Genomic DNA, 26,773 nt, shown 5'->3' with positions numbered 1-26,773 from the left:
AGGGGTACTTCACTATTTTCGTGGCCCAGATTATCTGCGGCTTCACTTATCCGCTGGCGGATGAGATTGCTTCCGTCCTAGGCGGTTACGGAATCGCGCCCGGGCAATTACATCCTAACGGTTGGGCCGATTTGACTCTGGACAAATTCTTGGCGGATTGTTTGGAGGTTCCCTTTTCGCCCAAAATCTTCTCCAAGCTCCACCATTTCAAAAGCTCGGCGGGGTATTTCACTTTCATCCGCCAGAGCGGATACTATGGTTTTGACGAGAAGCTGAACAAGATCCGCGAGTGGGATCGATCTTACTTTTTCATCAAGTTTAATGAGGAGAACCTGAACTTCCTTCGTTGCTGGAGCCGACCCAACGTAAAGAGTTTGAACTTCGGGTATCCCAGCCAGGAAGAATCCGCCGTTATCAAGTTCCTGAAGAGCACTCCACCTTTTGTATGGACATACGATCAGGCCTTTCATATGCTAAGGAGCCGAGTAGCGATTGCATACCGCGAGGGGGATCGTATTGTCTATATTCCTTATCGCGTTTTTGTGCAAGGTACTTTTTATTTCCAAGTTGATGGTTTCTTTTAACCCTTTGCAGGGGTGATCCTTTATCTCAAATCGCTGCAGATCGGGAGGCCAAAGCCCTGGCGAGAAGAAAGAAGCGGATGACGGAAACCGCTTCCGTTGTAGGGGCGGATCCTTCTAGAGGGACGATTCCTTCTATTGGGGCGGATTCCCCGGTTAGGGCTTCCGCTTCACAAGGTCCCGCTTCTGCCTCTGAGGATCTTCCTTTAACCAGGAAGCGGAAGATAAGTGCAGATACAGAGTCTTCTCGTTCTAAAAAGAAGAACACTTCTGTGTCCCTTACTGTTGGCGGCGCACCTGTATCCGCCTCATCTAAAGGAAAGAGCAGTACCCCCATTCACGAGGTATCTTGATCTACTCCCTCTCGTATTGCTACTTTTTCCTCATGAGCTATCTGCCATTCTCTTGATATTTTTCTTTATGGTTTTGCAGCCAATCCCCGATATTAGCGGATGGTGGACTAGGACTTTCGGCCTGGCCGTGAATTTCTCTTGCAAGGATATTGTATCTTCCATATGCAATGTCCTCGGGCGACTTCCCTCTGCCTCCCGTGTGCGCGAGCAAGTATCGCTCCCTACTGCTGTGGAAGGGATCGAGAAGCGTTCTGTAGAAGTATATTATTGCTTTGTCCTTTCGCTTTCAAATATCTTGTGTTCATTGTAACCGCATATTTCTATTCGCCCATTTTTATTTGTGAGACGTGTTATATGCAGATTATCAATTTCGCTGAGGGCATTCTCCGAAGGGATGCAGAGCGAGCCAAGGAGTTGGAAAGTCTTGGTACGGAATTGGCGACTCAGAAGTCGCTTTATGATGATGTCCAAGGGAAGGTGAAGGTCCTAGAGGGCACCTGTCAGAAGGCCGTGGGCGAGAAGGAGGAGGCCCTTAAATCCCTTCAGGCCAAGTCCGATGAACTGCAAAAAGCCCTCGACGACCTAGCTGCTTTCAAGGAGGCCCAAAAAAAGAGGGTTGAGGAGATTTTGGCTGAAGATGGCGCCCGCATCTACTGGTATGGGGAGCGGATTCATGCGGCTTATGAGCACGGGCATCAGGGTCTAGTACTTAACCGCCCCAAAGTTCCCATCCCTGAAAAGGATTTAACTGGGGAGTGGGATAAGCTGGAAGCCGAGGATGCTGATATGGATGAGGTACTCTTCTTAGATTGGAAGAGTCTTCAGGATCCTCCGATTGGCTGCGAGATCCCTATTCAGCCCGCGGAAGGAGAGGCACCCCAAGCCGTTTCTCAGCCTGTGCAAGAGGTACCTCTCGCCAAAGAGGTTACTGAAGCGGTTACCGATTCAAGGGTTGAGGATTCGCTTGAAGTAGATCCTCCTATCGGAGGAGATGAGGGAGTCGCCGCAGTCCAGGAGGGCATTAGGGGCGAAGGAGAGGAAGTTGTAGCATAGCTTAACTTATATTTGGACTTTTGTATGTAAAAACCATGTAACAAACCGTTCTGATATATATATTTTCTTTCGGTTGTTGCTTTTCATATGTGTGTGATTGTCACTTTTTTGCGCTTTATATGTGCCCTTTGTCTTTTTGCCGACTCCATATTTGTGTTTCTTCATAGCTAGGGTAGCCAGACCCTTTTTGCAATTTTGAGTACTCGTTTATTCGCTTAATTTTATGCCTTAACTTATAATTCTTCTTTCGAAAATAGTCATAAGTTTTGATCATAAGGTTTTGCGAGTGATGCGTAATCATGCATCCGCCTTTCTTTAACAGGCAACACATTTATGTGTTTTTGATTTTAACCCTAAGGTTTTTTGCGAGTGATGCGTAATCATGCATCCGCCTTTCTGTAAGAGGCAACACATTTATGTGTTTTTGTAAAGAATCCGCATTTTGTTGTAACATACTGAGTGAATGTAATAACTTTTATTGATGACGAGAAAAAGTTTATTACATATGTACACCAATTGTGCGGGATCGAAGCCTCATTAAAACCTTTTATCAGAAAACCCAGTGGGAAAAACTCATAAAAGGAAAAAGAGTACTCGTCATTTCCTCGAACTACTCGGCCTTTCTATATAGGCGTAGATTCTCTAGATTCCAGGTGCGCGGGAGCTTCTTTCCGCTCATTTCTTCTATTTCAAAAGTGGCTAGTCCCAGCTTCTTGGATACTTTGTATGGTCCGATCCAGTTGACGCCCAGCTTGCCTTTGCCATCTCTGGATTGTATTTTATCCGCTTTTTTCAAGACCAAGTCGTTTTCGTTGATTATTACTTTTCGCATTCTTCTGTCATGGTATTTCTTGATTCTATTGCGGTACATTACCATTCGCATGTAAGCTTTCTCTCTTCGTTCCTCCACAGAATCCAAAGCATCTCTGATGTTGATAGGATTTTGTGTGTCGCAATAATAAATTGTCCGATCTGTGGGCGACTTGATTTCAACAGGTAGGACTGCTTCGGCTCCATAAACTAGCGAGAAAGGTGTTTCGTCTGTTGCTGCCTTTACAGAGGTTCTGTATGCCCACAACATATGGGGTATCTCATTCGCCCAACCTATTTTTTTGTCACCTAGCCACTTCTTGATGCCTTGAACCATGGCCCTGTTGGTAACTTCTGTCATACCATTTGATTGGGGATGGTTTACAGAAGAAAAATGATTCTTGATTCCCATGCTTTCGCAGTATGTTTTGAACTTGGCACAGTTGAACTGGGTGCCATTGTCGGTTATAAGCTTCTGCGGGATCCCAAATCGCATGATAATGTTCTCTCGTAAGAACTCGATCATTCGCTCAGGTGTTTGTGCGGTTACTGCCTCCGCTTCTACCCATTTGCTGAAGTGGTCCACTGCGACTATCAAATACTTCCTTTTCTTTGTTGTTTCTGGGAATGGACCCACTATATCAATTCTCCATGTTGCGAATGGCCACGCCGTCATTATAGTGATTTGTTCAGCTCCGGGAACATGCTTTTCATTCGCATGGATTTGACAGTTGTGACATTCCGCAACTATCTTCTGGGAATCTTCCACCACCTTGGGCCAGTAGTATCCCAGCAGTTTGACCTTTCTTGCCAATGCCGCCGAAGCTTCATGCGCGCCACAAATTCCTTCGTGTAGTTCTCGTAGCACATAGTCTCCTTCATTGCGACTAACGCATTTCAACCATGGACATGTGTATGATTTCCGATACAAAGTTCCATCCTGCATTGAGTATCGTGCCGACTGCCCAATTATTTTTCTGGCCAAGCTCTTATCAACCGGCAAATCTCCCTGCTCCAGATATTGACGGATTGGCATCCGCCAATCTTCATCGTCTTCCAGTTCCTCGATGATCATAATCTGATCAACCTCGAATGCTGGTGCCGATTTTATTTCCAAGCTGCATGCTTTTTGACTCCATGGTTCTCTACTTGCCGCTGCCTTTGCCAATTCGTCAGCTTTTGCATTTTGGCCTCGCGGAACATGCACCATCTCCCAAACGACTCCCTTGTGTGTTAACTCTTATGTCAATCGGCCGGCTACCTGATGGTATTTTACGAGCTCCTCCTGTTTCACCAGATAATTTTTTGTGATCTGGTTTATCATGAGTTTGGAATCGCTGTAGATTACCACTCTTTCTGGGGTGAGTTCATTGAGCAACTTCAATCCGCATATCATTGCTTCATACTCTGCGGCATTATTGGTAGTTTTGAAAGTTAATTTTGCTGCATAGCACAGGCGAATAACCTCCGGGCCCTTGATGACGACTCCTAGCCCAGCTCCGTCTGCAGATAAGGCCCCATCTGTGTACATGCTCCACTCTTCTTTTTGTGCCTTTGGACATTCATCATCATCCCAGGTGAATTCGTTCACGAAGTCGGCGAGCACTTGGCTCTTTAGCGCTGGTCTTCCTTCATAGCGGATATCGAATTCGCCCAGGCGAATTGACCATTCCATCAACCGGCCGGATGCGTCAGGTTTCTGCAGTACCTTTCGCATTGGGATGCCAGTTCTCACAATGATAGTATGCGCCTGAAAGTATGGTTTCAATCTAGCCGCCGTGGTTATCACTGCGAGGGCCATTTTGTCCAACTTCGAATACCGGAGTTCTGCATCCTTCAGGACTTTGCTCACGTAGTACACTGGATATTGTTGCCCTTTTTCTTCTCGCACCATCACAGTGCATATCGCCGTGCTGGTGACGGATACATAAAGAAACAAATCTTCTCCGTCTTCCGGCCTGCTCATTAAGGGCGGATAACATAGTAATCGCTTTATCCCCTCAAATGCTTCTTGACAATCCGGCGTCCATTCAAAGGACTTGGATTTTTTGATGGCATTGTAGAAAGGTAGACATCGCCTAGCTGAGCATGATATGAATCGCCCTAATGCCACCAACCGCCCGTTCAATCCGAAGGGCATCACTTTGAAGCAATAAGTCGCCTGGTGAGTTATGAACGATGTTTTGATTTCATCCGCCTTCTCCATGGGTATCTGATGGTAACTGGATTTCACGTCGGTGAATGATAAGGCTTCATATCCTGCAGTTCCATCTACCAATATATCAATGTTAGGAAGCGGATACATATCCTTCGGACATGCCTTGTTCAGATCTTTGAAGTCGACGCACATTCTGTACGTTCCATTTGGCTTTTTGACTAGCACCACATTGGCTAGCCATTCCGGATAGGTGACTTCTCGAATCGCATCCGACCTTAGCAAGTCCGCCACTGCTTTTTCAATCGCCTTTTGCCGCTCAGGAGCATGTCCCCTCTTCTTTTGCCGCACTGGGATTGCCCCTTTGTCTATATTCAACCGATGGGTTACTACGTCTGGGCTTATTCCTTTTAGCACTTCATTTGGGGCGGAAAATGCCGACTCACATTGGGTCAATACCTCGGTAATGGCTTTCTTTGTTTCTTCTGAGAGTCCAGCCGCTATTCGCACGTTCTTGTCATTCGAGATGGCGAATAGTTCCGTTTCTCCCAATGCTTCCGCCGGCAGCTTCTCTTCGACTTTATCCCCCTCTTCCGGTTTTGGTTCAAGTGATAATGTATAGGCCTGTTGAGATACAAGTTGATCACCTTCAACTATGACTCGCCCTTGGTGTGTTGGCAAATGTAACGTCAAATGCTTCATTGAGATGAGCGACTCCGTCTCCGACAGGAATGGCCGTCCCAGAATTATGTTGTAGGCCAGTGGGAGATCAACAATTGCGAATTCTAAATCACCTCGCCATTTTAGATTCTTATCGCCCATTTCTGCCTCCAACACCACCTGCCCACTTGTTTGGGAGGATTGACCCCCAAAACCAGTTACATCCATGAAGGTGTGTTCCACCCGCTCGTCGTTGATTCCCAACTTGTTGAATGCTGTCCGGGTAATGACGTTGCAAGAACTGCCTGTGTCGATAAGGACCCGCTTGACGTCCCATCCTTCAACGGCCATCGTGATCACCAGGGCATCCGCATGTGGCTCCGTGATTCTCGCAAAGGAGTAATTGAGGGCATCCCCCCTATGTGTGTTGCTCTTTCGCCGTTCACGGCGAGTTCTTTTTGTTGGAGGCTCGTAGATTCCGCCTGCTATCACGTTTATCACCCCTTTCTTCTGCTTCTTTTCTGGCCGTGTTTCTCCCTCATGCGGGAGCGTTGTTTTCTCATCAGCTGTTTCTTTTCTTACAAATTGACTCAGCTTGCCTCTCTCGATCAGTTTTTCTATTTCCTTCTTCAGTTCGTAGCAATCATCTGTGTCATGGCCATTTAACCTGTGGAACCTGCAATACTTACTGGGATAGCGCCCCAAACTGGTTCGGCCTTTCACCTCGGGGAACCGCACATCCTTCTTCAAGGGGCTCTTTTCGATCCAAAGTAACACCTCTTGGCGAGTCGTGTTTAGTGGTGTGTGATGTCCTCCACCTTGAAAGGGACGATCACCTCTTCGAACAAAATTACTTTTGGACTGGGTCTGACGCCGACTGTCCGAAGTGGTTCTTGCGGCATCTCTTTCCCGCCGAGTTTGGGCCCTATGTTCCCTGTTGACATCATCCACTTCCATGAATTCCTTTGCTATCTTCATGAGCTCGGCTACAGTGCGTGGTTTGTTACGGATGATTTCTTCCCGCATGCTCCAATCTGTGGTTCCATCCGCCATGATGTTGCGAATACTCACGATATCCGGGTTCTGCAATCGCACCAGGATATCGTTAAAGGCGACAACAAATTCCCTCAGGGAATTATAGTTTCTCTGTTTGATCTCCTTCAGCCGCCTATCTGTCACATCTGCCGCTTTACAGCCCACGAACTTCGCACAGAAATCCCGACTATATTGTTGCCAATTGTGAATAGATTCTGCCGGTAAAGATCGAAACCAATTAGATGCCGCACCGCCCAAAGTTGTCGAGAATAACCTGCAAATTATGCTTTCGCTTGCCCCTGCAACATCCATTAACTCTCGGTAGTTCCTGACATGAGCCTCAGGGTCAGAATTTGGATCCCCATAGTATTTTGGTATGGCAGGTGCTTTGATTCTGTGATCTGGAATGAATTCCCGCAATGAAGGGGCAAAAGGTGAATCGCTCTAGACCTCTGCTCTCGGCCTAGGCGAGTACCCCATTCGCTCCATCATGCTTCGTAATTGATCTTCTAAGTCAATATCGGGTATTCGTCGGACTTCTTCCATCCGCTGCTGGTGAATTCTGGGTGGCATCCACCCGCCCATCGGTGTTGAGACGTGTGCCTGTTGGGGGACTAACCGCTGTCCTGTTATAGGATCAAAGTTCCATGTGTGCTCCCGCCCAGGGGTCATCAACTCTGAATGTCTGTGAGGAAAAGGTTCCACTTGCTGTTGCGGAAGAGTGCCTTGTACTCCTGGCAACGGTTGATTGGCTGCCAGGTCGGATGTATCGTCGTAATGAGATCTGGGTGCGAGTAGTTGCTCGGGTGGCTGTGTGGGTTTGTGCGACTACTCTGGCCCACTTGATTGGGCTCCTGAGATGGCTGCGGAAGGACAGGTATGACAGGAATAGTCGGTGATTGCGTTGAGATAACCACAGGTTCTTGAGGAGCAGCCGCCACGGCGGTATTGTGTTCGGCGAGGGCCGTTAGTAAATTAATCATTCGATCTCCAGCCGCCTGGCTCATGTTCGAAGCCAAGACTTGTCCTGCCATCTGCACAAAATCACTATTGGACATTTCCATCTCAGCTTGCACTTGGACTTCCAATAAGGGACTCAATTGTCCCGAAGGACCCGATGAGCTAGGCACCACAGGCTGTGCACTTGCAGGTTGCGAATTCGCAATCCGTGGTCCCCTGGAGTTCATACTGGTTGATCTAGTGGTAACGCCGGTCGTTCGTGATGGTTCTGACATGTTCTTCGTGTACCTTTAACCAAATGTTGGTAAAAAAGGTCCACGATCACCGCACCAATGATAACTTGCTGGATCCGCTTTAATATCCTTTGCTGGAGTTACCTGCAAAACAAAACCGGAGACAAGATCTCCGGAAAAACTCTCCGACGATCAAGTCAGTTTTTGTCAGAATGAGTCTATAATTTAGCAATAGTTTTGTGGGAAAAAATGTGAACGTACCTCCTCCCTTATTCTTAGGGCCTTTTATAGGTGTTTTTTGGGTAACCGCCGAGGGCGGTTACTCCTTAGTGGGCCACGTTCTGAGGGCGGTTACCCCTTTTTAGGCTCTGTCCCTTTCGTGGTTTTCATGGCAACGAACGTGGTTCTGAGTGGGAGTCTTGGCGCTCCGTTTAGGAATTCGGGGCGGTTTACTCGCTGCGCCCGCTTCCTTCATTCGGGTCCCGTCCAATCTTAGCCCATGAGACTTTAATATGGGCTGGACTTGCGAAATGAATATAACCCGTTTTGGGCTTCGCGGGTTATCAGACGCGTCAATTATATTAACTGGGATTCACTCCTCTTATATTTCAAGTTTAAGATACAAATTAATAAAAAAAAAAATTGAATAATTTGAACCTAATACAATAAAAATTATAATAGTATCAAGCGTACTGTATCTATATAAATCATGTTATCTACCAAAATAAAACTTAATCTTACAATTTGGTACACTCTAATTAGTGTTACACTACGGATGCAAATTGTAGTATAACTTGTAATAAGAAGGAAATTATTACTACTTTACTTTTTTTTTTATTCCTTTAAAGCTAAAAATTAATAATAATAACATTGAATATCTTATTTTATCTGATCATCATTCATTCCAAAATCATATTGCAATATATATATATATACAGTGGCGAATCCAGGATTTGAGGGAGCGGGGGGTAAAATTCTACGTAAAAAAATTTAGACAAAAAATGTAAAATTGTTCAACTTTTTTGTGACAAAAAATGCAAAATTGTTCAATTTTTGGTGACGAAAAATGCAAAATCGTTCAATTGTCATGCATTATTTTCATGATTTTTTTTGATAAAAAACGTAAATTATAATGTTTCCGACTCGTAATCATCCATTTCCGGGATTCTCGGGTTGTTACGCATCAAATATCCCTAACGTTTTGGGTCAGGTGTAATTTTACCACCCCCTACATCCGCCCTATATATATAAGATTCGGTCCAACTCTTTCATGTTTTACTTTTTCTGAAAAAATTGACATATATTGGAATGAGCTTATGATGTAATCTCTGATGCTAAAATAAGTCTTTAAAGTACGTTAAATGGAACGTCTATGATGTATTAATAATGAAAGAGTAAATTATTCCTTTTTATACGTGTGGGAGGACATGAAAATATCGTTCAGCCCTTGGGTTTGGCGGTGGAGCGACCTTGACGGTTTAGGTATTGGGCTTGCTTTCCTCGTGGACTTTCTGGAACAAAATACGCCTTAGGGGTGCAATTGGGTTCGAAACCGATATCCCCCTCGTTGCTAAGTTCAAATCATTTAATTTAATGTGAGGGAAAATAAATATTGTCATCTTTTGTATTTATCTCGAAAAGTTATTATCTCCATTGGGATATTAATATCTATCGTTTGGTAGGGATAACGTTGGCAGTGGAAAGATATATAAACTCAAACTAAGTCACAAAATCTTTTTATCTTCAGTGGAACTCGGGTATAAAGAGAGAAAAAAGCATCAAGACTCTCCAGTTTCAGACTCAATTCCCCCAAAAGGCCCATTTCTCTCCATAAAGCCAACTAGGGAAGTAAGCTCGTGACCTAAACCGCCAAGCTCACTCTTCACTGCCAAACCCAGTGACAAAGCTATATTTTCACATCTCGTCACATTAATAAAAATGTGTAATTTATTATGTCTCTTCATTATTAGCACATCATAGGCTTTTCATTTACATACTCAAAAGACTGACTTTCGAAATCCGAGTTTACACAAAAAAAAAAAAAACTCACTCCAATACATGTTAACTTTTCTAGAAAAAGTCAAACATCAAGGAGTTGGACATCACCTAACACTAAGGTCTTGTTTGATAACCTACTTAATCACTTAAATTAAAATATTAAACACTTAAAGTAAATGCTGAAATAAAATAATCAAACTCGTCCATTTAAATAAAAATGTAGGCTAAATACATCATGGACCTTGGACGTGGTCCAAAAAACGATTAACCTCATGAATTATAAAATGTCTCGTTAACATCCCGAACTTGCTTAAATTGGCCTATTAGCCACTTAAATTCGCTTTTAAAATAACCTATTATCTTCCTAAACTTACAGTGATCTATTCGCCACTTGAACTTAGACCTTGTTTGATAACCCATTTACTCATTTAAATTAAAATGTTAAATACTTATTTTAGTTTAAATGTGCTTGATAATGATTATTTCTCCATCATTTACATTAGTTAATGAAACCATAACATTTTAAATCACATATTACCAACTAATATTTTTATATTCATCACTTATTTTTAATATTGATCAAACAATCACATCATTTAATACTTTCTGCACTTATAATATTCAACACTTAAAATACAATACTCATTTTTTCAACACTTAATTTTCCGTTTTATCAAACATCTAACTTAAAAATGATATAAATTTCAATTGTTCAAATCTCCTCTTCTGCACTTATAATATTCAACACTTAAAATACAATACTTATTTTTTCAACACTTAATTTTCCATTTTATCAAACAACATCTTACTTAAAAGTGATATACATTTCAATTGTTGAAATCTCCTCTTCTTTGTCATGAACTTAAAGAATTAATTGTGTCCCATTACACTTCAAAACAACACTCTTTAAGTTTAGAAGGCCCAAACAGTTTTTAAAGCTAAATTCAAGAGGATCCTATGAATTAAGCCAGAAATGTATCTAATGAACAAACAAAGTACTAGAAATTCCTGTTTCCAGTAATTACATTTGAAAACTTTTCAAAAATCTGAGCACTTGTGTCATATTCCTTTCTGTATTACTTCAATCTAATTAGTGTGAAAAATATAAATATATACAAAGTATCATCCATTAACTAAGTATTTTAAAAATTCTCCAATAGCCTCAATTACATGGAGTAATTAAATAATTGAAAGTATATGTAAATATAGGGGCAGTTGTACAGCTCAAGAAAACTCTATTTTCAATCACCTAAATATTTGGCCATGGAAAGACCAGACAAGTCAATCAAAACTAATAGACTTTCATATCACAATCCAATACATTAATTGATTGTTTTTCACCATTACCAATATTTTATTCTTTCGATATTTCATTTAAAACAACAAAAAAAACATTACTGTCCTATATGTGACTCCAATTTTCCAAATCTCAAGGCACATTAAATAATGTTAGTTTCAAATGTCTACATTTTATGGGGGAAATTTCGCATAAACCTATATGATAATTGATAACCTGAACTTTCAAAATATCATACCCACTCAACTTACTTAAAATGTCTGGATAACCCTCTCAACTTGCTTAAAATGTGGTATATTAATCACTCAGTTACAAAGAAAAAAAAATGTATGTGAAAGCTAGGTTCCATACGCTTTGAAAAAGTCAAATGACCAAGATAGAGGTATGTGGTTCTAATATGTTCTAATCTTACTGTTCACAGTATGATTAGAACATATTTGCAACACACAATTTTACTTCTTTGCGACCTACTGATTAATTGACTACATTTTAAGCAAGTTGAGAGGACTATCCAGACATTTTAAACAAATTGAGGGGTTATCCCGAATACTTTGAAAGTTCAGAAAGTCAATCAAGTTTTTTTGACAAGTTCACAGGCAAATAATGCATTAAGCCTTTTTTAAAATTATCCAACTTTAACATTTATTCCACTACGGGTAGTAATTTTTCACACGATGTAAAAAGAGACAACTCAACAGACACGACACAATTATTATTATCACTTTGAATTTATATCACATACAATCATATAACACATCGATAATATAATACGATTTGATAACTTTGAATTGTGTCCCCCTACATGCCATAACTGTAGGAATGAATATGCAAATGTCCTATAACATTATGACATTATACATGGATTGGTGAAATGAGCGATGTCAATTTCTAATGCAATAACATGATTAACAACAAGCCAACTGATACAACGCATTTGACATGATTATCATTTTTGCTGCATTTATATCATATATAATCGTACGAAAATTATAGATAACAATAATATACACGTTTATAACACAATCCAGAGAAATAGTGTCTGAAAGAGAGAGCATATGTGTTCATAACTTCATATTGTATAAGAAATATATATCCCATCCCAAATCAACATAACAACAAGAAGAACAACCAAGCCTTAGTCTCAACTATTTGGGAGTCAGCCAGCTATATGAATTCTTCTTTACCATGTTCCGTATATGATTTTTTGAAAATGAATATAAGAGTTCCGATGTGAAAACAGCATTTGCAAGTGAAAACAACTAGAACCTAAGTAACTGCGTAGGACTGTTTCAGCCAAGTTCAAAAACTGATAACTATAAGCTAAGATTCACGCCCGAAAGCGCAAAAATTTACAACAACACTTAAGAATATTTAGTTCCTAAGTTAAGAAAAGCAAGGAACAACGTACTAAAATACTCGGACAGCTGTTTTCACTCATGCAATGTGCAGTTTTTACACGGCCTAACAACAATATATGCAATTAGAGTACTAGAGAGAAAATTATTTCAAAGAGCTTCAAGGATGTACCTGACAATAATCCATGATTACAAGCATTCTGTAGGGATGGGCTTTCTCAGTATCAATAGACGGGCTGCTCTAAGTTCACCTCAAGGGAATACCATTTTTTTTGGTGTTGCTACATGAAACCACCGTTTCCAACTTGAAGCTCGTTGTTTTCTTTGCGTAGAGAACGTGAGATGCTCATTGCAAACAGAAGTCGAATTAGTTCTAATTTTAGCCGGACCCAAAACAAGTAGCACAAATTGCAGCGGTTGTATAGGAAGTTACATTGTTCCTACGGAAGACACGCCTCTGACAGTTAGCTCTCATTGAGAAGCCTCTTCCTTTACCTCTGCTTCAGGTTCCATCACCACATCCTGCAGAGACTTTGATTCCACATTTTCTTCAATAACAAGAGAAGCTGTACTAGAGCTATTAGTCATTGCAGTATGTTCTTGTGATTCATCACTTGGTCCTACTGCTCCAGTATCTTTATGTTCGTGGACAGTTTCAATATCACGATGGAGGTGAGTTTGAGAATTGGACAAATTGAGAGATGTAGAAACACCTAGCCCCTTCGAAAGACATACATACTTGAAAACTAGCTGTTTATAATTGTTTAGTAGGTCATCTACCTCACTGATTGTTAGATCACCAACATCAGCAAACAAGTAAGGGTATTCTCGAAGAACTCTGCTATCCACATCCTCCTTCAAGAGCATCGCCGCTCCTCTGTTCTCTATGTCTGAGAGAGATGGAACCTTTTCCATTGATGACTCACCAGTTTCATTCTTAGAATTCAAGAAATGAGGCTTGGGTATCTTAAGTTCTGTTTTAAAATTATTTCCTGCATTTTGATCGCTTTGATTAGACAGAGTATCCACATCATTTGTAAGCCCAGATAGAAGAGCTCGAGCAGATTCCATGTTGTTTTCAAATTCAGTTTCCTCCAATGAAATGGACCTTCCATTAATGTTCGAGATAAAAGACTCTGCAGATAACATGTTTGTGAAAAAGTAAGCTGCTTCTCCAACTAACCGAGATTGACCCCTATACCGTTGTATGTACAACAAATTTGAGTGAAGTTGTGGAGGATTTGCCTGCATAATTAGGTGAAGCAAATTTGTGAAATATGAATCAAAATCTTAAATGAAATAAAACCAAAAGAAACTTAAGAAAACATAACACTAAAACTCAATGGGCATTAATTTCAACCTGTAAATTGTACGTATTTTCCCACCAAAGATGTTAAGCAGAAACTATGCATATGATCATGCTTATTCATTCTAACAGGATCTTTCCATAGATTTATGGTTCTTTAACACAAGAAAGTTGAGACATCTAGGTAAAAAGATACAATTGCAGATAGTTGATTCAAAATTTCGTTGGAGGGAAAAGTTTAATATTTTCTTAGTAGAAAACAAATAAATTGACTCAGTCTCATACTTGAAATTTTTTTACATTAACATGACTAACACACTGTATCGTCCTCAAATAACATTTCACAAGCACGAGAACGAGCAAAAGGGAAAAGAAATCATATTTAGTGGTCTCACCTTTAAAGTGACATAAATTAGGACAGGAAGAAAATCATCAGCTCCAGGGGGATTATCACTTTCAGAAATTGAAAGCAATAGGTTATTTATGACCTTGCAACAATTGAGAATGCATACAAGTTTGTCTCTTGGAGCTTTGTACATATTGATCTTCTGCAGTTCTTTCTGGGCAAGCTGCCAACATAGACAGAAAAAGACACAGTAAGACGATGCTGAATATTAATAACATAAGATTTTAGTACATAACAAAGCTCTTTAACCCATGGTGAGTCACATAAATCCAACTTTTCCTTTTATCAAAAGTACCAGTGAACCTGATTCATAAGAAGATGATGGCCAAGTGTAATAAAGTAAAAAATATAGAATTATGGATTAAAGGGAGATAAAGCGCACATATATAATAGAATGTCAAAAAAAGAAAAAATCAGGACACTAACACAACCTGACCAAGGCTGTAGTTTAGGTTATCACAAACATCCACATGGATGCAAACATGTCAAGGATAAAAATATATAATGAAGGTCTCAAAATTGGATCTCCCCTTGCTGTACATGCTACAAGAGTACTGTATAAAATAAGGTGAAACATAATTTGTAGTGGAAGCTATTATTTCTGGATATTCAAGAGAACAGTTCTTATCTCATCATGGTTCATCAGAATCCTACAGCATGCATAAAAGTATATCGATTCAATTACTGTGTCAGGATATTTATTTGGTTGCTACATTCTCAGTGGGTTCTATATCTACGAATTTTATTCTTTTAGTTTGTGTTTCAAATCATTGGAAGTATGCCATTCAAGTTAAGAGTTTCTATGGCCTTAGGATCTCTATTCCCAATTGCTAGCTTCTCGGCTGTGGCTTTCCTAGAACTCGTTAACTTTTACACTGTCTAGATCAGCATATACAAGTCAATGAGGTTCACTATTTTAGCTTTGAAGGTATAATTGTACCTGACCTCATATACACTGATTCTATTTTTGACAAAAATGCATTGCCATTTGAGACTAAGAAGAACACATAACATAGAAATTATAAGGAGACCATGGGCTTTATAAACAGGCACGACATGGAAATCATTAAGGTGCAATGATATTTCAAATGCTGATACAAAAAAACAAAAAAAACCTTTTTTTAAAAAAAAAAAATATTCTTCCCAATAGGTAGAAATTATTTAAGTTTTTTTCCTTGTTTTCAAAACAAAATTACCAACATCAATTGAATCAATAATAAATTGATGTGATTGCATTATTATCAATCATCCATAACAATACCTGACCAGCAATGGAAATATAATTAAGCAAAAAAATTATTTATAACCAACACCCAAATAAAGCTCAATTTGTATTCATCTCTTATTTGATTTGTATTTTACATTAAAGAAAAAAATCAAGAGCATTATATTACATTAAAAATAAGTTATATCTTTCACCAGCTGACTATGAGTTTACAAAAGATCGTATTCAACATCAACAGTTAAAGTAAAAAGGCCCCTTATAGTAAAAAGGGGATGCTATACATGATGCACTCTCCAAAGATGCATAATAGCTGGCAAAAGCTTACCCACAAAAACTGTAGATAAAAAAATAATCTGAAAAATATTATAAATCCAAAATTGATATAGCTTTTCTAAGTAATTGTTTTTAAGATTATGACTTGGTAATTACTTGGGCTGCATTAATTATACATGAACTATGATACTCGGACCATTTCTCCTTTATACCATACAAAGGAAAGCAGACAATGTTAAGAAAATTGTGAATTGTTTTACCTACCAGCCATGATGTTTCATTTTGAAAGGTTGGCTTAATGTCTAAATTTTCAGGACGAATAAATTGTTGAATCAAAGCCATCTTCTCAGAAAGTTGCTCATCAGCTTTAACATCATCTGGAAGTGAAGCAAACACACGGGTAAATAACTTTGTCATTACATACTTCTCGAGCCCCTGTATGTAAAAAGACAGCCAGATGTAACAAATTCAAATTAATAAGATTATCATCCATTAACACCATGATGTAATTACTATCTTCCTGTAGGATTGGAAGGTGGAGAGAGTGGGAGGAACAGAAGCTGAAGGAATCAAGATAGGAAATAGCAACATGACAAAATATGTAATTATAGAAGTTGCAACTATTCACAGACCATAGAGCTTAAGGAAGGTCACAAATTTAAATAATAAACTCCAACATTTATGCCTTTCCCCTTTCTTGTTTAACTTTTTCTTTTTTTGCTCCAACTTATCTACAAATATCTGTACAATGCTTGAGGCACTGTAAGTCACCTTCTTTTTGTATTTATGATTTTGAGGAGAAGAAATTTTTTATCTGAAGGCAAATGGTAAAGCAAAAGTTGCCCAGGCAGCAACCATGTTGAAAGGGTAGAAAATAAGTCAGCAACACAGTATCTCGTAGACTCAGCCAAGACTCTGAAGAGATAAACTTGCGCTAGTTTTCCTTTATCCCATCAAGAGGTGCTGGAATGCCAATAAGACAGCTACAACTAATGATCCTCTTGACAGTATATCTTGATTCCTTTAAGAGTTGCATGTCAACCTATCTTAATATGCTATTCTGCGATCCCTCAAGAAAGATAGACCTCAGATGAAGTATATGGAATTGAAGCAGGTATAATTGATAATGCATAATTCTCCATCACAGTACTTGTTTGTTATGGTTAGAAATTCTACTAATGAAAATTAGTTGGTACAGTTATTTGTCTCATAAAATCTGCACATTACCTTAACTTTTTAAAAATACTCATTCTATCCATTGTGTAATTCACATCGAGGCAACTTTGCAAACCCAACATAAAGGTCATTTTCTGACATCCACATGTCTAAGCTGGACAAAAACATAAAACATTGACAAGGCAGCAATTTGCAGCTCGAGTAGCTGTTGAGAACTTATTAGCAGCATTATGCTGCTGCAACAGGATATGCAGGAAACTAGGAAATCTTAAAGTGCATTGATGATGAAACAAATTGGTAGATGACACATTCATTATGCATTCTTGGGGATCTCCCAGGATGCAGCTAAAATTTCTCAGCAATAAGCAATTGGACCATAATTAATATGAAAATCACAACAAATTTGCAAGAAAACTAGGTACCAACAAAAAAACAAAATCATTAACCATCTTTCATAACAAAATTTGACAAGAGATAAAACGGTCGAGTAACTCACTTCACCAGCACTCTCCAGCTCTTCTTCTGAGCAACCAGCCCAAAGCTGATGAGCCTTAAAAGCTGCTTCCATGTTGGCAAGGAACTCCTGAACCAAAGCACTATCCCTTTCTGGATCAGGAGCATTGTTGGAAAATGAGACAATGAAGCTGCCACACAGAGACCAAATTCTTATATTAGATTATGAGATTTTACAATCAAATTCCCCCGAATGTAAACCGTGCTCTCAATTGAAAATCCAATGAGCGGATAATTCGAGGAAAAATGGAAAAAAAAAAAAAAACGACCGGTAGAATCATGAAATTGAAAACCAGCGCAGGCTCGATAACTCTAGGAAAAACATAAACGATAAATGAATATGGGAATTGCGGTGCAGGAGAGAAACCTCTTGATAGATTTGACAAAATCGGCGGCGGACGGTTGACGCATGCGCTCAAGGAAGTCGTGCAGGCCGAGGAAGACATCGGCGTTCTCCATTCCACACCGTGTGATCAAGGTTTTGATGTATTTACTTGAAATTATAGAAAAACAAAAGAAATTTTTGGAGTTGAATTTATGGATGAAGCTGAAGTGAAGAACAAGGAAGTCAGTCAACTGGGAGAGAAGATGATTTGTTGCTCAGCATCGAACATTCACGTCATTAATTCCCAACGACCAGTTTTTCTTTTCTTTCTTCTTTTCTTTTTCCTTTTCCTTTTTCTTTCTTAAATTAAAATTAAGAAATTAGAAAAACCCCTTCATCAACAACAACAACAAAGCCTTAGTCCCGAAATGATTCGGGATCGGCTAACATGAATCATCATATAAAACCGTAAAATCAAGTCGTATCAGCGACACAAATTCGATCCCTCCACTCCGTCCTATCCACTACCATATTTTCCTCAATTCACAGTAAACTCATATCACTCTTGATAACCCTCCTCCAAGTTTGCTTAGGTCTTCCACTACATCCCTTTGCCACTCTTCGATTCTCCTAACCGGCGCATCAAGCGCTCTACGTCTCACATGGCCAAACCACCTTAGTCGGTTTTCTCTCATTTTATTCTCAATAGATGTGACCCCTACTTTTGTCCTAATTACTTCATTACTCACCCGATCCTTTCTCGTATGACCACACATCCATCTCAACATACGCATCTCCGCCACCGACATCTTATGGATGTGGCAGTGTTTCACTGCCCAACACTCCGTACCATATAACAATGCTGGTCTAATTGCCGTCCGGTAGAATTTTCCCTTCAATCTATTAGGCATGCCGGGGTCACAAAGGAAACTCGTAGCACTCTTCCACTTCGACCAACCAGCTTTAATCCTATGAGCAACATCTCCATCTACTTCTCCATCCGTTTGGATAATAGATCCTAAATACCGGAAGCAATCCGAGGCCTGAACAACTCTCCCATCTAGGGTGATTGTCCCTGCCTCCCTACTCCTATGGCCGCTAAACTTACACTCCAAATATTCTGTCTTACTTCGGCTCAACTTAAAGCCTCTAGATTCTAGAGTTTGTCTCCATAGTTCCAACTTCCTCTCAACTCGTTCTTTCGTCTCATCAACCAACACAATATCATCTGCAAACAGCATGCACCATGGTATACCATCTTGAAGTGAACTTGTTAGTTCATCCATAACGATGACAAAAAGAAATGGGCTTAGTGCGGAACCTTGATGCACCCCAATCATAATAGGAAACTCTTCAGTCTTCCCAATACTAATACGTACACTCGTGCATGCTCCCTCATACATGTCCTTTATGATGTCAATATATTTCCGCGAAATGTCTTTTCTTATCAAGGCTCGCCAAAGTACTTCCCTTGGTACCTTATCATATGCTTTCTCCAAGTCAATGAAAACCATATGCAAGTCTTTCTTCTTATTTCGATAGTGCTCCATTAATTGTCTCATTAGATGGATGGCTTCCATAGTTGATCTTCCCGGCATAAAGCCAAACTGGTTTTCCGAGATCTTCACCGTCCTCCTTAGCCTTTGTTCGATCACTCGCTCCCAAAGTTTCATAGTGTGACTCATTAATTTGATTCCTCGATAGTTGGCACAATCTTGAACATTGCCTTTTTTCTTATACAAAGGGATTAAGATACTTTTCCTCCATTCTGATGGCATTTTGTTTCTCCAAATTTTGTTGAAGAACGTCGTCAACCATTCGATTCCTATTTCTCCCAAACATCTCCAAATCTCAATAGGGATGCCATCAGGTCCTACTGCTTTCTTCAACTTCATCTTACTTAATGCCATTTTGACTTCACCCTTTTGAATTCTCCGCAGGCATTCATGATTTATCATATCATGATGGATACTTATATCTCCAACATCTTGTCTGCGATCTCCATTAAATAAGTCATCAAAATAGGACCTCCATCGTTCCTTGATATCCTTATCTCCAATTAGGACTTTCTGGTCCACATCCTTCACATATTTAACTTTTCCGAGATCTCGCATCTTCCTATCTCTCATCCGAGCAATTCTATATATGTCTCTTTCCCCTTCTTTCGTATCCAATCTTGTATACAGATCCCGATTCACCTTTGCTCTAGCATCTCGTATGACCTTCTTTACTTCCCTTTTAGCCTCTTTGTATTTTTCGTAGTTCTTGTCACTCCTACATTTCCCCAATATTTTATAGGATTCTCGCTTACTCTTTACTGCTTGTCGTACTTCTTCTGTCCACCAAGATGTGTCCTTACCCGGTGGCATGCTACCTTTAGATTCCCCTAGAACTTCCTTCGCTACTTCCCTTATACTATGCTCCATCTTAGTCCATATCGAATCTATATCTAAATCTATATTACAAGTCCAAATATCTTTTTTGGTCATCTCATCCACAAATTTTTGTTGATTCTCCCCTTGCAATTTCCACCATTTAATCTTAGTCTCCACTTGTGGTGTTCGTTTTCTTATACATTTCCTACTTCGAAAATCAAGCACCACTACTCTACGTTGGGTTGTCGTACTCTCACCAGGGATCACCTTACAATCAATATAACTCTTTCTCCAAGCACTCCTTACTAAGAAGAAGTCAATTTGGCTTGCATTACCGCACTCCGATAAGTCACTAAGTGGGATGTTCTCTTCATAAACCATGTGTTCATGATACTCAAGTCATAGGCTGATGCGAATTCTAAAATATCATTTCCTGCTTCATCTTATCTCCAAAACCATACCCTCCATGAACACTCTCAAACCCATCTCGCCTAGAACCCACGTGTCCATTGAGATCACCCCAGTACCATTTTTTCATCCCTAGGAACCTGTTGCACCACTTCCTCTAAGTCCTCCCAAAAAGCTTGTCTTATAGAGACATCTAATCCTATTTATGGCGCATATGCACTAATGACATTCACAACCTCATCCCCTATCACTAGCTTAACACTCATAATTCTATCGCTCTTCCTAGACACCGCTACTACATCATCAATATACTCCCTATCAATAAGAATACCTACTCCATTTCTATCCTTATCCTTTCCTGAGTACCAAAGCTTATAACCCCAATGAGCTATCTCTCTAGCCTTGGCTCCAACCCACTTGGTTTCTTGTAGGCACATTATATTTATTCTCCTCCTTAACATCTACAATTTCAGCTAATCTTCCTGTCAAAGAACCTATGTTCCATGTCCCAAAGCGTAACCTACTACCCTTACCCCTACCCCTACCATTACTGTGGACTAGCTTATTTACCGCAACCCTTGCATATTTGACACCACCCCCGGGTCCTGGGGTGGCGCGCCGCTTCGGGGCGACGACCTAGCAACCCTTGCACATTTATCACTACACCCGGGTCTAGAAAGTGCAGCGCGTCGCTGAGAAGGGAACGCCCCAACGATATTTATATTATGGTTCATGTCATAAGATGTGGCTAAGTTTTACACTGGCCGCCACAAACCTACCGCAACCCTCCACCTTTGTCCGGGCTTGGGACCGGCTGTAAAGGCCACCAAGTGACCCTCACAGGCGGAGTTTAGAAAAACCCCTTCAAATACAAGAATTTTTTTTTATACAATTTATCAGATTTTTCGATTTGAAACTCGTCACATGACCTTTATAGATCCTCAACCAATTAAATTCTTATACAAATAATTAGTTTAAAATACCATTTCAACTTATTAAATACTTACGATCATAAGTTATTTTAAAAATAATCTATAGTACAACCTTTATAAATTAATACTCGATAAATTAATAATCTTTTTAAAATAATAATTTTTTCTGATTCCGATTTGGGCCAGTTCAGTAAATTTATACTCGATAAATTAACATTATTAATTTATAAATGTTTTACTGTAATGAAACTTATAATTTTTTAAATCAGTTTTTTTGTTTAAAAAATAGTTTTTTTTAATAATTAATTATTTTAAATAAAGATAAACATTTTAATTATATTAAAAATTTATTAAATTTTTTTTTTAAACATCTCATCTTTTTGATAAGTTTGTTCCTTTTGTTTTGTAACAAGTTTCTTTCGTAATATATAGCTTTCACTTTTGCTGTAATTGCTTTTTCTATTGTTTCGTAGCTTCATTTAGTAATTTTGTCTCTTTATATGGAAATCTCTTGTTGAAGACGAAGAGAATGAAGAGGTAACTATGGAAGAGGATGACTTGAATTCTGGCCAACTTGATATGTGTCTCAGGGTAGATTTTTGTCTCATAGACCAATTGATTTTTAGCCAATGAATAATTTAATGGTTGCACTTGAGAAATCGAGTAAAGGAATTTTAATTTGTTCATTTTTCAAATTTTCCATAAAATTGATGTTAGGAAAGTTATTGATAACGACACATAGTCATTTGATAATAAGATCCTAAATGTTAAAAGGATGTTTGCAACTAACATTTATCACTTTTTCACATTGATACTTGGGTTCAAACCCATCATCTTCCTAATGGTTTCTTCTCGGAGAGTGTAATAATGATTATTGATAATCATATGGGTGAGTTTTATTGTCTTTAATCCTAACAAATTTCAAGGCATATGGAAACCCATCAGATTTCTATTGATGTTAAGGAACCGCTTATACGTAGAATGAAGATGGAAAAACAAGCAGGAGAATGATTTTGAGTCGAGTTTAAATATGAAAGAATCAAATGTTTCTACGTTATTTGTAGCTTGCTTGATCACACTGATTATAAATGTCCGAGAATTTATGATATTGGCGGTTTTGTTATAGAAAACCTCTATGACATTAGTATGCTGCACAATAGGGGCGTAAACAACATAGTAAGGGAAGCATATGGTTGGTTAATGAAGCATGTTTTTACATTAGTTGTGGAGGCAGTCCGACCATGGTAGTGGAGGAAAAAGTGGGTCAGGGAAATAGAATTCAAGGCAATTGCGTTGATGCGGGAAGGAATAACAGAATTATCGGCAATTCAAGAGGGAGTAAAATGACAGTTGATAATGTGGGGGCTATTAATGAAAAGAGTATCTCTAACTCTCAAAATGAGGGTGTTGTTATTATTGAGCCAAAACGCAGAAGGAAATGGGATATTATGGATGAAAATGTAGTTTTGGAAGCCACAACAACTAGTGATTTTGGTCCAAAAGAGGGTTATATATATGAGTTTTGATGGATAGACATGTCTATCATTATGAGTGTTTTGACCCAGAAGTGTTGTGGTTTGAGCAACCCACGAACAGTTCGGGTACTTTTAGATATTGCCCGTACTTACAAGCTTGGTTTAATTTTTATTTTGGAAATTAGTTTCGGAGAAGCTAGGTTGCGTGCAATTAGAAGAGGTTTGAGCTTCTCAAGTTATTTTTGTGTTAATAGCTTCGGTCGAACTAAATCGTGCAAGAGATAAGAGAATATACTAACAAAAAAGAGTGATTAATTATAGCCTTAACGTTTAACCACACAACTAAATCGTGTAAGAGATGAGGAATTATACTACTAGAGGACTAGAAAAAAATAGATGAAACAAACACGACAAAACAAAGAGTACCCAGACACAAGTCCAAAAGAAACTCTTTCTCTTTCTAAGAAACTAGCTTGTTGCTATTTTATTATTATTAGTGTTCAAATTGAAAATTACTTTGCCAAAATTTTATTAAGTTGTTTAGGATCTGTTGTGTTGTTGTTAGTTGTTTACTATTATTTGTAATTGATATAAGTTATATATGGTTTCCTTATCAATAATTGCTTTTCAATTTTATCCAAACATCTATATTCTACTGTTTGGATGGAGTGAAAATAATATAGAAACTACAAAAAGAAAAACCAAATTAGTACCTAATGTCCGTTTTATTATCCATTCTTCCAATTCATTTGTTATTTTATTCTAAAGAGTTAGATATAAAGTGTTTCATTAGGATGGGAAACAATTGCAAAGAGCTATTTTAAAAAGAAAACCAGTAGTGTAATAGTAAAGAGTTAAGCACCAAACAGTAAAGAACTGAACCAGTTCCAAAGTATAAAAGTCCTTGTTTTTTTCTTAAAGGTACTAACAAATTAATTTAGAACTTACTTGAATGGGAAAGTTCATGTCGAAATTCTCTATACAGTAAAATCTCTATATAGGAATATATTTGGGACCGAACTATTTGTATAACAATTGGGAGGTTATTACTAAATAGAGTTTGGTATAATAAAAAATTTCAACACATATAATTTTAAATTTTAAATAATACCACTTGAAATTGGTTAAGATTATCATAGGCATACATGGTTTATATATAACGTATAACAATAGACATTAATGGAATAAATTAAATATTTAGAATTTCAATTTAGAGTTTAGGTTTTCAATATATAGATAATTGAAAGAGTTTTATGGGAAAAATATAAACATCAATGAGAATACTAAATATTTATAATTTCAAGTTGTAGTTTGGGTTTCCAACTCGTAAATAATTTCAATAGTTTTTTTTAATATTTTATGATTTAGTTTGAATTCTTAATATATACGTATAAATATATAATTATTACTATAAGGAGGCATAATTTCTAAATGTGTGACTTGAAAAGTGTATAACAAATAACGTTTGGGAGGTTATTCATATTTATAACTGGCCCAAGTTGGGATCGAGTTTTTTTATAACAAAATAGAGGTTATTCCTATATAGAGTATTCCTATATAGAGGTTTTACTGTATTAATTGGATGAACAAATTCGAGTAGAGATTAATCGAATGAGAATTTTATGTCGAAATTAATCAGATGAGAAGATTCGTGTTGAAATTAACCGAACAAGCAAACTTATGCTGAAATTAACCGAACAAGCAAACTCGTGTTGATAACGTGTTATGGAATAAGGAAAATAATATCAATAGAATAAACAAATTAATTTGTGATTTGGTGATTCTGGTCTATTTACGGTCTCTTATGGATTCGAAGTGGGTAATTTTGGGCCGGACCCCATATTGCTATAGCTAACGTGTTTTTCATGGATTCAAAGTGAGTAGTTTTGGCCGTAAGAAACTAACCCACCACAAAGAAAATATTATTCTGATCGTTGACTTGCAGGGAATTTTCCCCGAGTACCAAGCCTTCATTATCGTCATCGGTTAAGCCGAGCTATGCATAGACATCCACTAATCCTTTGCCTTTGTTCATTAGACATGGAGAGCCGTGTAAGGGTCGCACCATTTCAGACCTAGGGTTAGGGTTTGGAACTGTTCAAAGGAACAAACGTGATACACTCCAATAAGAGAGACCAATCCTTATTGTATTTAAAAATAATAATTCAAAATTATTTGATCCTAATAATTAAAGCAGTAGAGAGATTTGATTCTGTTCTTCCATAAGCTCATAAATCTGCATTTTTCTTTTTTTTTTCTTTTTTATATTTATCTACTGAATATTAAGTTACATTTTTTTTGGTAGGGAAAAGAAGGAAAAAACAAAAACTCACAACAAGTTAGCCTGAGATTAGCCTAGGAAAGCTAACTCCCACATTATCCTCCGAAAGCAAAGACAAAAGGAAATTAGGGGGAGACGAGAAAATCGAGACGCCCAAAGCCCTCTCATGACCTTCTGTAGCAAGTCGATCTGCCACCTGATTCTGCTCTCTGTAAACATGGCAGAAGTTGATACTATCGAAAGAGGAGCAAATCCTTCTAATTGCCTTGACTAAATTCTGGTTCCCTAAGCACAGAGCCCTTTTATCAAAAATTAAATTGACTGCTTCGAGATTGTCTGACTCCACGAGCAGCTTCCTAATCCCCAGACCCCCTGCTATCCTAAGCCCAAAAAGGATACCCTAGAGCTCAGCAATAAACGAAGAGCCCAAGTCCAGATTCTGAGCAAAACCAGACATCAATTCTTCCATTCTCTTTACACGACCCATCGGTATTCAACTTCACCACCCCCTCATTAGGTCTATCCCGCCCTAACAGATGAACAACTGTCCTTTGGATAGAACCTGCTAAACTATCAACTGTAAAACTCTCAACAATTGATTTAACTTTCCTGAAGAAGAACTCCAGCAAATTAGGAATGACAACCGCTCCTTCTCCCATCACCTCTACATTCCTCCAATGCCAAATTTGGTGGCAGACCACAACAAACAGATTTGCTCCATGCTCGAGCTCAGCCAAAATCTTCCCTCCAACACCCTCCCTAAACCAGTCTTGTTCCGAATAGGAAAAGAATGCAGAAAGACACTGTTGAGGCAACACTTTTATCCACACGGCCTTACTTCCAGCACAATCTCTAAGAACATGACAGCTGATTTCCGCATGAGCTTTACATCTACTACAAGTATCAAAATCTACCAAATGTCGTCTTTTCCTTTCAACATTCGTCAGGAGCTAATTCTTAGCACAGAGTCAAAGAAAACTCCTAATACGATAAGGAACCTTCAAGGACCAAATAACCTTCCAAAGGTTTGAAGGAGGAATATCCATATCCTGATTAAAGGCCTCAAAAGCAGATTTACAAGAGTAAGCACTGTTATTAGTAAACAACCAACAGTGAGTATCACCATCCTCCTCCATGCAGCTAACTTTAACTCCTTGGATTCTCAGGAGAGTTTCAAGGCTGAAAAAAAATCAAATTTAAACCAATCCCACTCTCCATCCTTAGCCACAACATCCGCAATTCTCCAATTTCGAAACTCCGGAGACGGAGGAATAGAACAAATCTCCAACAAAAGCTGCTTCCCAAGCCAAGCATCATTCCAAAAACTAATCGATCTCCCATTGTCAACCGACCATCCAATACCAGTGCAAAACTAAAAAAAAACCGCATTAACCTCTTTCCATAAAAATGAACAAACCTGAACTTTTTTTTATGCCCCCAAAAATCCTATCATTCCTATACTTTCCGCAAAGAAGCCGAACCCACTTTCATAAAAATGAACAAACCTCTTTCCAATAGCAGACAGAGATTGCCACATCCTCCAAAGGAATTTCATTAACAACACTTTGTTATTATCCTTAGCCTATCT

The 26,773-nt window shown here is 38.7% G+C and overlaps 1 protein-coding gene across 1 annotated transcript; it reads right to left on the bottom strand.

Moving 5' to 3' along the window:
- Positions 1-12,173: 12,173 nt before the first annotated feature.
- On the bottom strand, positions 12,174-18,035 carry LOC136234844 (vacuolar protein sorting-associated protein 9A-like). Its single transcript, XM_066024331.1, has 5 exons — positions 17,757-18,035; positions 17,373-17,520; positions 15,965-16,135; positions 14,192-14,365; positions 12,174-13,735 (listed from the first exon to the last, which is right to left on the bottom strand). The coding sequence occupies exons 1-5, from the start codon at positions 17,846-17,848 to the stop codon at positions 12,962-12,964; spliced, it is 1,359 nt and encodes a 452-aa protein (XP_065880403.1). The 5' UTR covers positions 17,849-18,035; the 3' UTR covers positions 12,174-12,961.
- Between the last annotated feature and the right edge of the window lie 8,738 nt (positions 18,036-26,773).

The sequence above is a fragment of the Euphorbia lathyris genome, chromosome 7, assembly GCF_963576675.1.
Source record: "Euphorbia lathyris chromosome 7, ddEupLath1.1, whole genome shotgun sequence".
Lineage (NCBI taxonomy): Eukaryota > Viridiplantae > Streptophyta > Magnoliopsida > Malpighiales > Euphorbiaceae > Euphorbia > Euphorbia lathyris.
Note: the sequence above shows the minus strand (reverse complement) of the source record. Positions and strands in the feature narration are given on the sequence as shown.